General features: G+C 26.6%; 1 protein-coding gene across 5 annotated transcripts in view; it reads right to left on the bottom strand.

The window, feature by feature from the left end:
* LOC111420093 (Suppressor of ER stress-induced death) overlaps nucleotides 1-14,813 on the bottom strand; it is a 50,332-nt gene that overhangs the window by 29,189 nt on the left and 6,330 nt on the right. For 2 of the 5 annotated variants that reach the window (XM_071199229.1, XM_023052994.2), the window contains exon 1: nucleotides 13,294-13,449. The exons of 2 other annotated variants lie outside the window; for them this stretch is intronic. Coding sequence is in view for 1 of the 3 variants with exons in the window: in XM_071199228.1 (XP_071055329.1) it covers nucleotides 11,729-11,756 (28 nt within the window). In the remaining 2 variants the exon portion in view is untranslated. Of the gene's footprint in view, nucleotides 1-11,728; nucleotides 11,772-13,293; nucleotides 13,450-14,813 lie in introns of those variants that run through there. One more of the 5 variants, XM_071199228.1, reaches the window with a different exon arrangement.

Raw genomic sequence — 14,813 nt, 5'->3', positions numbered from 1 at the left:
TTTGTCTAAATAAATTAATTTATCTTTTCTCTCCAGCTGAGCTACAAAATGAGAACCAAGGAAGACAACATCCACTTGGTGAGTCATTTCCAAATTTATTTATTTCTTATTTTTATCAAAACAAATCTTGGTCTCCATATAAAAACCAACTAATCAGAATTATTAGTCTTTTTCTCAAAATTTTTTATATAAACCTTTTAAACATTAAACACGTTTCGAAAGAAGACATCTTCAGCTTTAATTTGAGATATGAATCAGTTCTCTATTTTCATAAATAAAGAAGTTATGATTTTTTTAAATTAACCATTTTTCAATCGATGTAAAAAAGATAATTAAGAATATAATTTGTAACAACATATCTATACATCTGAGAGCAAATATACAAGAGAGCAATATTGGTAATAACAAAATTTGCAACAACTTTTGTTCTAAAAGTTTTCTGATAGCATGCTTCAATTCCCGAATGTTACCATTAGCTAATAGGAAAACGAGCAAATTCATAAATTTTTTAAATTTTCGCAATTTTCTCAATATTGACGCATCTGAGAGCAAAAATACAAGAGAGCAATATTCTTAATAACAAAATTTGCAACAACTTTTGTTCTAAAAGTTTTTTGATAGCATGCTTCAATTCCCGAATGTTACCATTAGCTAATAGAAAAACAAGGAAATACATAAAATTTTTGAATTTTCGTATTTTTCTCAATATTGACGCATCTGAGAGCAAAAATACAAGAGAGCAATATTGTTAAGAACAAAATTTGCTACAACTTTTGTTCTAAAAGTTTTTTGATAACATGCTTCAATTCCCAAATGTTACCATTAGCTAATAGAAAAACCAGGAAATTCATAAAATTTTTGAATTTTCGTATTTTTCTCAATATTGACGCATCTGAGAGCAAAAATACAAGAGAGCAATATTGTTAATAACAAAACTTACAACAACTTTTGTTCTAAAAGTTTTTTGATAACATGCTTCAATTCCCGAATGTTACCATTAGCTAATAGAAAAATGAGGAAATTCATCAAATTGTTAAATTTTCGTATTTTTCTCAATCTTGACACATCTGAGAGCAAAAATACAAGAGAGCAATATTGTTAATAACAAAACTTGCAACAACTTGTGTTCTAAAAGTTTTTTGATAACATGCTTCAATTCCCGAATGTTACCATTAGCTAATAGAAAAACGAGGAAATTCATCAAATTTTTGAATTTTCGTATTGTTTTCAATATTGACGCATCTGAGAACAAATATACAAGAGAACAATATTGTTAATAACAAAATTTGTTACAACTTTTGTTATAAAAGCTTTTTTGATAAGATGCTCCGATTCCCAAATGTTACCATTTAGTAAAGCAATAGTAGTAACAATAGTAAAACAAAGAAATTTATCAAATTTTTAAATTTTTGTATTTTCTTCAATATTGACGAATCTGAGAAGAAATATACAAAAGAGCAATATTGTTAAGAACAAAATTTGCCACAACTTTTGTTATAAAAGTTTTTTGATAACATGCTCCGATTCCCAAATGTTACCATTAGCTAATAGTAAAACAAAGAAATTCATCAAATTTACAAATTTTCGTATTTTTCTCAATATTGACGCATTCCAAGTGTTTCCTCTAATATCGAGACGTGATTTATAAATTCAATGGTCAACAACAGTTTTCTTTTAATAACATCAAGTTCATTCCAATTAACTAGTTAAGAGCTTTTTGTTTGCTGATATCTTAATGTGAATATCATATGTGTTTTGCAAAGTTTTAGTGTTGACGGTCTAATCTACTGATGAAGGGCAAGGCCCGAAACCAGGTCTAGACGATAAATTAATAAATTATCGCCAAAGTATATTTTCATAATTTTGCTTTTAAAATATTAACACATGGTGAAAATGGATATATCCTATTACAGTACATTAACAATTTGTAGAATAACGAAATTCATCAAATTTCAATATTTTCGTATTTTTCTCGATATTGACGCATCTGAGAGCAAAAATATATAAGAGCAATATTCCTCAGAACAAAGCTTGCTACAACTTTTGTTCTAAAAGTTTTTCTGTATCATGCTCGGATTACCGTATTTTTTCATGAGCAGCTTGTGTAACTACGAATGTTTGGAATTTTGATATTTTTGAATATTTCTCAACATTGAAGTATCTGAGAAAAAAAGTGTTCGAGAGTAATGTGTAAAGTGTAAAATTGGCTACAACTTTTGTTCTAAAAGTTTTTCTGTATCATGCTAGGCTTACCATTTTTTTTTCCATTAGCAACTTGTGTAACTACGAATTTTTCGAATTTTCATATTTTTGAATATTTCTCTACATTCATGCATCTGAGAGCAAAAGTGTTACAGAGTAATATGTAAAGAGTAAAATTTGCTACAACTTTTGTTCTAAAGGTTTTTCTGTATCATGCTCGGCTTATCATTTTTTTTCCATTAGCAACTTATGTAACTACGAATTTTTGGAATTTTCATATTTTTGAATATTGCTCTACATTGAAGCATCTGGGAGAAAAAGTGTTCGAGAGTAATGTCTAAAGGGTAAAATTTGCTACAACTTAACTTCTTTTGTAACTTGCTCCGATTTCCTAGTTTTACCATTGTCTTGAAAAAGCAGCAAATTCATCAAATTTGCATATTCTTGTATTTTTCTCGGTAGTTATGAACAATAGTGTAAAAGTGCAACAGAGTGATATTGTTAAGAATAAAATTTGCCACAACTTTACTTCTAAAACTTTTTTTATAACTTGCTCCGATTTCCGAGTTTTATCATTGTCTTGAAAAAGCAACAAATTCATCAAATTTTCATATTCTTGTATTTTTCTCGATATTTATGAACAATAGAGCAAAAGTGCAAGAGTGTAATATTGTTAATAATAAAATTTGCCACAACTTTAGTTCTAAAACTTTTTTTGTAACTTGCTCCGATTTCCGAGTTTTATTATCGTCTTGAAAAAACAGCAAATTAATCAAATTTTCCTATTCTCGTATCTATCTCGATATTGACGTATCTAAGAGCAATAGTGCAAGGGAGCAATATTGATAACAATAACATTTGCTAAAACTTTTGTTCTAAAAGTTTTTTAATAACATGCTCTGATTCCCGAGTGTTATCCTTAATAACTTGAAGAACAACAAATTCATGAAATTTTTATATTTTTGTATTTTTCTCAATATTGACGCATCTAATAGCAAAAGAGCAAGAGAGCAATATTGTTAAGAATAAAATTTACAACAATTTTTGTTCTAAAATGTTTTCGATAACATGCTTCAATTCCCGAATGTTACCATTAGCTAATAGAAAAACGAGGAAATTCATCAAATTTTTGAATTCTCGTATTTTTCTCAATATTGACGCATCTGAGAGCGAAAATACAAGAAAGCAATATTGTTAATAACAAAATATACAACAACTTTTGTTCTAAAAGTTTTTTGATAACATGCTTCAATTCCCGAATCTACATCTAATTCTACATCTTTACTCGTTACAAATTAAGTTAAAAAACACAAAAATTAAAAGAATCTTAAATCTCAAAAAATAATTGAGATATCAAAATGATTTAATCACCATTTTGTAGGAAATTTAATCTAGATTTAAGACCCCAACATTTTTTATTTCGATTCTATAAATCGCGGAGATACGATTTTTTTAATTCAACTCAATAATTGAGGTTAAATTAATAATAATCGAATTTAAAGAATCGTATCTCAAAAACGAATTGAGATATCACCATGAAATAAAGTGCGTTTTTAAGCAAATTTAATCAAGAATTGATGGGATTAAAACAATTTTTTTAATCCAACAAATTTCGGTGAAATGATTTTTTTAATTCATCTCTACATCTTTACTCGTTACAAATTAAGTTAAAAAACACCAAAATTAAAAGAATCGTATCTCAAAAAATAATTGAGATATCAAAATGATTTAATCACCATTTTGTAGCAAATTTAATCTAGCTTTAAGACACCGAATGTTTTTATTTCGATTCTATAACTCGCGGAGATGCGATTTTTTTAATTCAACTCAATAATTGAGGTTAAATTAACAAAAATGGAATTTAAAGATTCGTATCTCAAGAACGAATTGAGATATAACCCTGAAATAAAGTGCGTTTTAAAGCAAATTTAATCTAGAATTAATAGGATTAAAACAATTCTTTTAATCCCACAAATTTCGGTGAAATGATTTTTTTAATTCATCTCTACATTTATTTACTCGTTACAAATTAAGTTAAAAAGTACCAAAATTAAAAGAATCGTATCTCAAAAAATAATTGAGATATCAAAATGATTTAAGCACCATTTTGTAGCAAATTTAATCTAGATTTAAGACCCCGAAAATTTTTATTTCGATTCTATAACTCGCGAAGATACGATTTTTTTAATTCAACTCAATAATTGAGGTTAAATTAATAAAAATGGAATTTAAAGAATCGTATCTCAAAAACGAATTGAGATATCACCATGAAATAAAGTGCGTTTTAAAGCAAATTTAATCAAGAATTAATGGGATTAAAACAATTTTTTTAATCCCACAAATTTCGGTGAAATGATTTTTTTAATTTATCTCTACATCTTTACCCGTTACTAATTAAGTTAAAAAGTACCAAAATTAAAAGAATCGTATCTCAAAAAATAATTGAGATATCAAAATGATTTAATCACCATTTTATAGCAAATTTAATCTAGATTTAAGACCCCGAAAATTTTTATTTCGATTCTATAACTCGCGGAGATACGATTTTTTTAATTCAACTCAATAATTGAGTTTAAATTAATAAAAATGGAACGGTCTTTTTCTCAAAATTTTTTTATATAAACTTTTTAAACATTACACATGTTTCGAAAGAAGACATCTTCAGCTTGAATTTGAGATATAAATCAATTCTCCATCTTCATAAATAAAGAAGTTATGATTTTTTTAATTTAACCATTTTTTAATCGATGTAAAAATATTATTCAGGTCTTTCTCAAAATTTTTTTATATAAACTTTTTAAACATTATACATGTTTCGGAAGAAGACATCTTCAGCTTTAATTTGAGATATAAACCAATTCTCCAACTTCATAAATAAAGAAGTTATGATTTTTTAAAATTAACAATTTTTCAATCGATGTAAAGTTGCGTAATAAGAATTATTAGTCTTTTTCTCAAAATTTTTTTATATAAACTTTTTAAACATTATACATGTTTCGAAAGAAGACATCTTCAGCTTTAATTTGAGATATAAATCAATTCTCCATCTTCATAAACAAAGACGTTATAATTTTTTTAAATTAACCATTTTTCAATCGATGTAAAGTTGCCTAATAAGAATTATTAGTCTTTTTCTCAAAATTTTTTTATATATACTTTTTAAACATTATACACGTTTCGAAAGAAGACATCTTCAGCTTTAATTTGAGATATAAATCAATTCTCCATCTTCATAAATAAAGAAGTTATGATTTTTTTAAATTAACCATTTTTCAACCGATGTAAAGTTATCTAATTAATTTTTTTCTCAAAATTTTTTTATATAAAATTTTTAAACAACATACAGATTTCGAAAGAAGACATCTTCAGCTTCAATTTGAGCCATAAATCGCTTCTTTATCATCATAAATAAAAATTTTATAATTTTTTGAAAATTAATTATTTTTTTTCAATCAAATCAAATTATCTAAGAAATCTTCTTTCTCAAAATTTTTTTATATAAACTTTTCAGACATTATACATGTTTCGAAAGAAGACATCTTCAGCTTTAATTTGAGATATGAATCAGTTCTCCATTTTCAAAAATAAAGAAGTTGTGATTTTTTGAAAATTAACTAATTTTAACCTGTCAAAAGAATGTGATTATACTTTTTAATTTTTCTCAAAACTTTTTTATATAACCTTTGTTAATATTATATAGATATCGAGAGAAGACATCTTAAGCTTCAATTTGGTACATAAATTATTTCTTTATATTGATAAATAATGAAGTTATGGTTATTTCAAAATGAACACATTTTGAGTTGTCAAAAGTATGTCATCTAATTTTTAATTTATTTTTAAACTTTTTTGCAAACATCTGAAAGCAAAAATATACGAGAACAATATTCCTCAGAACAAAGTTTGCTCCAACTTTTGTTTTAAAAGTATTTCGATAACATGCTCCGATTCTCAAATGTTACCATTAGCTAATAGAAAAACGAGGAAGTTCATAAAATTTTTGAATTTTCGTATTTTTCTCAATATTGACGCATCTGAGAGCAAAAATACAAGAGAGCAATATTGTTAATAACAAAATTTGCAACAACTTTTGTTCTAAAAGTTTTTTGATAACATGCTTCGATTCCCGAATGTTACCATTAGCTAATAGAAAAACGAGGAAATTCATCAAATTTTTAAATTTTCGTATTTTTGTCAATATTGACGCATCTGAGAGCAAAAATGCAAGAGAGCAATATTGTTAATAACAAAATTTGCAACAACTTTTGTTCTAAAAGTTTTTTGATAACATTCTTCAATTAACGAATGTTACCTTAGCTAATAGAAAAACGAGGAAGTTCATAAAATTTTTGAATTTTCGTATTTTTCTCAATATTGACGCATCTGAGAGCAAAAATAGAAGAGAGCAATATTGTTACGAATAAGATTAGCTACAACTTTCGTTCCAAAAGTTTTTTTATAACATGCTCCGATTTCCAAGTGTTACCATTAACAGTTGAATTTGAATAGAAGTTGAATTTAACCTCTAATATCGAGACGTGATTTATAAATGCAATGGTCAACAACAGTTTTCTTTTAATAACATCAAGTTCATTCCAATTAACTAGTTAAGAGCTTTTTGTTTGCTGATATCTTGTTGTGAATATCATATATGTTTTGCAAAGTTTTAGTGTTGACGGTCTAATCTACTGATGAAGGGCAAGGCCCGAAACCAGGTCTAGAGGATAAATTAATAAATTATCACTAATGTTTCTTTTCATAATTTTGCTTTTAAAATATTAACACATGTTGAAAATGGATATATCCTATTACAGTACTTTAACAATTTGTACTTTAATAACGAAATTCATCAAATTTTTATATTTTTGTATTTTTCTCGATATTGACGCATCTGAGATCAAAAATATATAAGAGCAATATTCCTCAGAACAAAGTTTGCTATAACTTTTATTCTAAAAGTTTTTTTGTATCATGCTCGGATTACCGTTTTTTTTTTCATGAGCAGCTTGTGTAACTACGAACTTTTCCAATTTTTACATTTTTGAATATTTCTCTACATTGAAGCATCTGAGAGAAAAAGTGTTCGAGAGTAATGTGTAAAGGGTAAAATTTGCTACAACTTTTGTTCTAAAAGTTTTTCTGTATCATGCTGGGCTTACCATTTTCTTTCCATTAGCAACTTGTGTAACTACGAATTTTTGTAATTTTCATATTTTTGAATATTTCTCTACATTGAAGCATCTGAGAGAAAAAGTATTAGAGAGTAATGTGTAAAGGGTAAAATTTGCTACAACTTTAGTTCTAAAACTTTTTTTGTAACTTGCTCCGATTTCCGAGTTTTACCATTGTCTTGAAAAAGCAACAAATTTATCAAATTTTCATATTCTTGCATTTTTCTCGATATTTATGAACAATAGAGCAAAAGTGCAAGAGAGTAATATTGTTAAGAATGAAATTTGCTACAACTTTTGTTGTAAAACTTTTTTTGTAACTTGCTCCGATTTCCGAGTTTTACCATTGTCTTGAAAAAGCAACAAATTCATCAAATTTTCATATTCTTGTATCTTTCTCGATATTTATGAACAATAGAGCAAAAGTGCAAGAGAGTGATATTGTTAAGAATAAAATTTGCCACAACTTTAATTCTAAAACTTTTTTGTAACTTGCTCCGAATTCCGCGTTTTATCTTTGTCTTGAAAAAGCAACAAATTCATCAAATTTTCATATTCTTGTATTTTTCTCGATATTTATGAACAATAGAACAAAAGTGCAAGAGAGTGATATTGTTAAGAATAAAATTTGCTGCAACTTTTGTTCTAAAAGTTTTTTGATAACATGCTCCGATTCCCAAATGTTACCGTTAGCTAATAGTAAAAAAAGAAAATTCATAAATTTTTTAAATTTTCGTATTTTTCTCAATATTGACGCATCTGAGAGCAAATATACAAGAGAGCAATATTGTTAACAATAAAATTTGCTACAACTTTTGTTCTAAAAGTTTTTTGTAACTTTCTCCGATTCCCAAGTGTTACCTTTGATAACTTGAAAGAGCAACAAATTCATAAAATTTTCATATTATCGCATCTATCTCGATATTGATGCATCTAAGAGCAAAAGTATAAGAGAGCAATATTGTTAACAATAAAATTTGCTACAACTTTTTTTCTAAAAGTTTTTTTGTAACTTGCTCCCATTCCCAAGTGTTGCCTTTAATAACTTGAAGTAGAATTTTTGAAATAAATTCGAATTTCCCCGATTAAATTTTAATAATTCGTATAAAATCGATTTCTCGGAATATGAGTATGAAAATTTCCCAAAGTGTTAATAAAAGTGTCCTCTTTCCAATGAACCAACCCGTTTTAAAAAATAACTTTTAGTTTTTGAAAAAACAATTTTTGAGACATAACGTCATTTTAGGTTAAAATCAAAAATTTTTCTAATAACTTTTTTGTATTATTTAACAAATAATTACATGCTTTTAAGGTAGATACTTTAAGCTTTAATTTGACGTAAAATTCGTTTCTTAACTCTCATAAATGAGGCAGATATGACCCCTTAAAGTCAAAATCATCAATTTGAAGACTCAAAACCCAATTTAAGCAGGAATTGGTTTCCTTTTCGATTATTTTAGCTTTTCGATGCCGATTTTACAACTTTACAGCTTTTATACGATTACTAAAGTTAAAAGGAATCGATTCCCCTTTTTATTTTAAACTCAACATCACTTCATTGGAAATTATCCAAAAATTACAAAGACATAAAAAATTCTTTCCAACACTTTTCAATTCGTTACAAGGTTATTTTTTAATGATCAAATCCTTTTTAAACAATTATAAGTGATTATATCAGTTTTAAATTTCCAATTATTATTTATTTCCAGCAATTTTTTGAATTTCTTTCATTTTTATTGGTAATTAGATTATGGCCAAATTTACTTATTTATTGTTTATCTCAACATTTTTATAATTATATGTTATTATATATCATTGAAAAGTAGAAAGTTGAGGCTTTAATTTGATATAAACATCATTTCCTTAATAAAGCCACAGCGATTTTTTGAATTTCTTTCATTTTTATTGGTAATTAGATTGTGACCAAAATTACTTATTTATCTCAACATTTTTTCAAAAGTACAACAAAGCAATAATGTTAAGAACAAAATTTACTACAACTTTTCTTATAAAAGTTTTTTGATAACATGCTCCGATTCCCAAATGTTACGATTAGCTAAATTTTCATATTTTTTTCGATATTGACGCATCTGAGAGCAAAAATACAACAGAGCAATATTGTTAATAACAAAATTTGCAACAACTTTTGTTATAAAAGTTTTTTGATAACATGCTTCAATTCCCGAATGTTACCATTAGCTAATAGAAAAACGAGGAAATTCATTATATTTTCATATTTTTCTCGATATTGACGTATCTGAGAGCAAAAATACAACAGAGCAATATTGTTAATAACAAAATTTGCAACAACTTTTGTTCTAAAAGTTTTTTGATAACATGCTTCAATTCCCGACTATTACCATTAGCTAATAGAAAAACGAGGAAATTCATAAAATTTTTAAATTTTCGTATTTTTCTCAATATTGACGCATCTGAGAGCAAAAATACAAGAGAGTAATATTGTTAATAACAAAATTTGCAACAACTTTTGTTGTAAAAGTATTTTTGTAACATGCTTCGATTCCCGAATGTTACCATTAGCTAATAGAAAAGCGAGGAAATTTATAAAATTTTTAAATTTTCGTATTTTTCTCAATATTGACGCATCTGAGAGCAAATATACAAGAGAGTAATATTGTTAAGAATAAGATTAACAACAACTTTTGTTCTAAAAGTTTTTTTATAACATGCTTTAACTCCCGAATATTACCATGAGCTAATAATAAAACAAGGAAATTCATGAAATTTTTAAATTCTCGTATTTTTCACAATTTGCTACGACTTTTGTTCTAAAAGTTTTTTGATAACATGCTTTGATTTCCAAATGTTACCATTAGCCAATAGTAAAACGAGGAAATTCATCCAATTTTCATATTTTAGCATTTTTCTCGATATTGACGCATCTGAGAGCAAAAATGAAAGAGAGCAATATTATTAAGAATAAAGTTTGCTATAACTATTGTTTGAAAAGTTTTTATGTAATATGCTCCGTTTCCCGAATGTTATCGAACTTTAGCTTAATAAGATGAAACCACCCATTTTCTGATTCTCTATCAAAGTATACAACAAACTAAATGCATTCCATTTAAAATAACAATGTTGGTTGATGTTGTCGGTTGGTTTATCGCCAAAAAATGCGCCACGATTAATACAGAAACTTGTATTTGAAACATGGTTGAGAAAAAAATTCCTGAAGAGAAAATGTCAACTAATGATATAAAAATTTCAAAAAATCGCCCTGCATTTAATTTTTTGAATTAAGATACGTAATATATTTCAAATTAAAGCTAAATGATTATATTTTGAGATAGGATTAAAAAAATATATGGTTTGATGATATACTTTCGGAGAAAAAGCTTCCGGGAGGAATAATGTCAAAATGTTGAAATTTAACAAAAATTAAAGAAATTCAAAAAATCATTCTAAATTTAGTTTTTTGAGTAGAGATACGAAATATACCTCAAATTGAAGCTGAAAGAGTCTAGTTAAGATGTAATCAAAATAATATAGGGTTTGATGATATACTTTTGGAGAAAAGAAATTTCTGAAGAAAAAAATGTCAAATAATATCAAAACTTAAAAAAATCATCCTGCAGCGTATTTTTCTCAATATTGACGAATCTGAGAGCAAATATACAAGAGAGCAATATTGTTAAGAATAAAATTTGCTACAACTTTTGTTCAAAAAGTTTTTTTATAACATGTTCAAATTCCCGAATGTTACCATTAGCTAATAGTAAAAGGAGGAAATTCAACAATTTTTAAAATATTCGTATTTTTCTCAACATTGACGAATCTGAGAGCAAATACATAAGAGAGCAATATCGTTAAGAACAAAATTTGTAACAACTTTTGTTATAAAAGTTTCTTGATAACATGCTTCGATTCCCGAATGTTACCATTAATTAATAGTAAAACAAAAAATTCATCAAATTTTTAAATTTTCGTATTTCTCTCGATATTGACGCATCTGAGAGCAAAAATACAAGAGAGCAATATTATTAAGAATGAGATTTGTTACAACTTTCGTTCCAAAAGTTTTTTGATAACATGCTCCAATTTCCAAATGTTACCATTAGCTAATAATAAAACAAAAAAAGAGCAATATTGTTAAGAATAAAGTTTGCTATAACTTTTGTTTCAAAAGTTTTTTTGGAATATGCTTCGTTTCCCAAATTTTACCATTATGCCATAAATGCAATAAATTCATCAAAATTTGATATTTTCGTATTTTTCTCGATATTGACGCATCTGAGAGTAAAAAATGAAAGAGAGCAATATTGTTAAGAATAAAATTTGCTATAACTATTGTTTCAAAAGTTTTTATGTAATATGCTCCGTTTCCCAAATAATACCATTATGCAATAAATGCAATAAATTCATCCAATTTTGATATTTTCATAATTTTCTTGATATTGACGCATTTGAGAACAAAAATGAAAGAGAGCAATACTGTCAAGAATAATATTTGCTATAACTTTTGTTTCAAAAGTTTTTTTGTAATATACTCCGTTTCCGAAATTACACCATTATGCAATAAATGCAATAAATTCATTCTGTTTTCATATTTTCATAATTTTCTTTATATTGACGCATCTGAAAGCAAAAATGAAAGTGAGCAATATTGTTAAGAAGAAAATTTGCAACAACTTATGTTCTAAAAATTTTGTGATAACATACTCCGATTTCCAAATGTTACCATTAGCTTATAGTAAAATAAGAAAATTCATCAAATGTTTAAATTTTCGTATTTTCCTCAATATTGACGCATCTGAGAGCAAAAATATAACAGAGCAATATTCTTAATAACAAAATTTGCAGCAACTTTTGTTCTAAAAGTTTTTTGATAACATGCTTCAATTCCCGAATGATACCATTAGCTAATAGTAAAACAAGGAAATTCAAGAAATTTTTAAATTTTCGTATTTTTCTCAATATTGACGCATCTGAGAGCAAAAACATAAGAGAGCAATATTGTTAATAACAAAATTTGCAACAACTTTTGTTCTAAAATTTTTTTGTTAACTTTCTGCGCTTCCGAAATGTTACGATTAACTAAAACTAGAATACAAAGTTCATCAATTTTTTAAATTTTCGTATTTTTATCAATTTTGACGCATCTGAGAGCAAAAATATAAGAGAGCAATATTGTTAATAACAAAATATGCAACAACTTTTGTTCTAAAAGTTTTTTGATAACATGCTTCAATTCCCAAATGTTACCATTAGCTAATAGTAAAATAAAAAATTCATCAATTTTTTCATTTTGGGTTAAAATAAAAAATTTTTCTAATAACTTTTTTGTATTATTTAACAAACAATTACATGCTTTTAAAGTAAACACTTTAAGCTTTAATTTGACATAAAACTCGTTTCTTAACTCCCATAAATGAGGCAGATATGACCCCTTAAACTCAAAGTAAAAAAAAAATTTCTCTCTAACACTTTTCAATTCACTACAAGGTTACTTTTTAATTAACAAATCGTTTTTAAACAATTATAAGTGATTATATCATTTTTAAATATCCAATTATTTTTGCTTATTTACTCAAATCTAAAATGGTAACCACATTTCTTGCGTTATTGGGTCAACTCCGTTAAAATTAGCCGCAATAAATTCTCAAAAAAAATTCTTTTCGGTACGAAATAATGTTAAAATAAGGGAAGGTCGGTTTAAGTCTTAAAATAGTAACAATATCGATTTAATCCGGTCGATTTCGTAGTGAAAATTGCAACTAGAACGAAATTCTTCTCATAATCGAGTTGTTTAAACGCGAATTATTCGAACGATTAGGCTTAATTAGTTTTAATTTCAACTTGGTATTAATTAGTCGTATATTAACGAGAAAAGAAACTGTTTTGAACCGCTTTTAATTAATTAAAAAGTCTAAAAATGTTTTTTTTCTTAGAGTTAAATTACCTTAAATATTTTAGTGGTTAAAACACTTTAAATTGGCACTGAACGTAACGATCGGTTTAAAAAGTGTCATTTTATGTGGTGTTGAATGCTACGTTTTGATACCGAGGGATTTAAGTTTAAGAAGCGTCCTCACAACACAAGAACTAGGAGTCGACTGAAAATTGTTTTGAAACACGCGTTCACTTCAACGCGCATGCCTTTCATAAGAACAGTTTTGGAGCAACTTTGAGATGTGTTTCTGGTAGAAAAATGAATTTCAAATCGAACATAAAGAGTGACATTTTATCGTATATTCTTTCGTTTTTGAGATAGTCCCTATTTAATTTAATTAATTATTTTATAATTAATTTAATTTTAATTTTTCTCGATTCCTATGCATCTGAGAGTAAAAGTGTAAAAGAGTGATTTTGTTAAGAATTAAATTTGCTACAACTATTATCTTAAAAATTTTTTTCTGAAACGGTCCGATTTTCTGATTCATCCCCTACCAACAAAATGCAAAACCACGATTTCATTTAATTGAATTTCGAATTTTTCTCGATTTCTATGCTTCTGGGAGTAAAAGTGTAAAAGAGTGATATTGTTAAGAATAAAATTTGCCACAACTTTTGTTATAAAAGTTTTTTGATAACATGCCCCTATTCCGAAATGTTACCATTAACTAATAGAAAAACAAGAAAATTCATCAATTTTCAAATTTTCGGATTTTTCTCAATATTGACGAACCGGAGAGCAAAAATACAAGAGAGCAATATTGTTAATAACAAAATTTGCTACAATTTTTGTTCTAAAAGTTTTTTGATAACATGCTTCGATTCCCAAATGTTACCATTAGCTAATAGTAAAACAAGGAAATCATCAAATTTTCAAATTTTTGTATTTTTCTTAATATTGACGAATCTGAGAGCAAATATACAACTGAGCAATATTGTTAATAACAAAATCTGCTACAACTTTTGTTAAAAAAGTTCTTTGATAACATGCTCCGATTCCAAAATGTTACCATTAGCTAACCGTAATACAAGGAAATTCATCAAATTTTTTAATTTTCGTATTTTTCTCAATATTGACGAATCGGAGAGCAAATATATAAGAGAGCAATATTGTTAAGAACAAAATTTGCTACAACTTTTGTTATAAAAGTTTTATAATAACATGCTTCAATTCCCGAATGTTACCTTAGCTAATCGTAAAACAAGAAAATTCATCAAATTTTTAAATTTTCGTATTTTTCTCAATATTGACGAATCGAAGAGCAAATATATAAGAGAGCAGTATTGTTAAGAACAAGATTTGCTACAACTTTTGTTCTAAAAGTTTTTTGATAACATGATCCGATTCCCAAATCATTAGCTAATCGTAAAACAAAAAATTCATCAAATTTCAAAATTTTTCCATATTCCTCAATATTGACGAATCTGAGAGTAAATATACAAGAGAGCAATGTTGTTAAGAATAAAATTTGCTACAACTTTTGTTTAAAAAGTTTTTTTGGAACATGCTTCAATTCCCGCATGTTA

Source organism: Onthophagus taurus, chromosome 10 (genome assembly GCF_036711975.1).
Source record: "Onthophagus taurus isolate NC chromosome 10, IU_Otau_3.0, whole genome shotgun sequence".
NCBI classification, from domain to species: Eukaryota; Metazoa; Arthropoda; class Insecta; order Coleoptera; family Scarabaeidae; genus Onthophagus; species Onthophagus taurus.
This window is presented reverse-complemented; position numbering and strand designations above follow the sequence as displayed.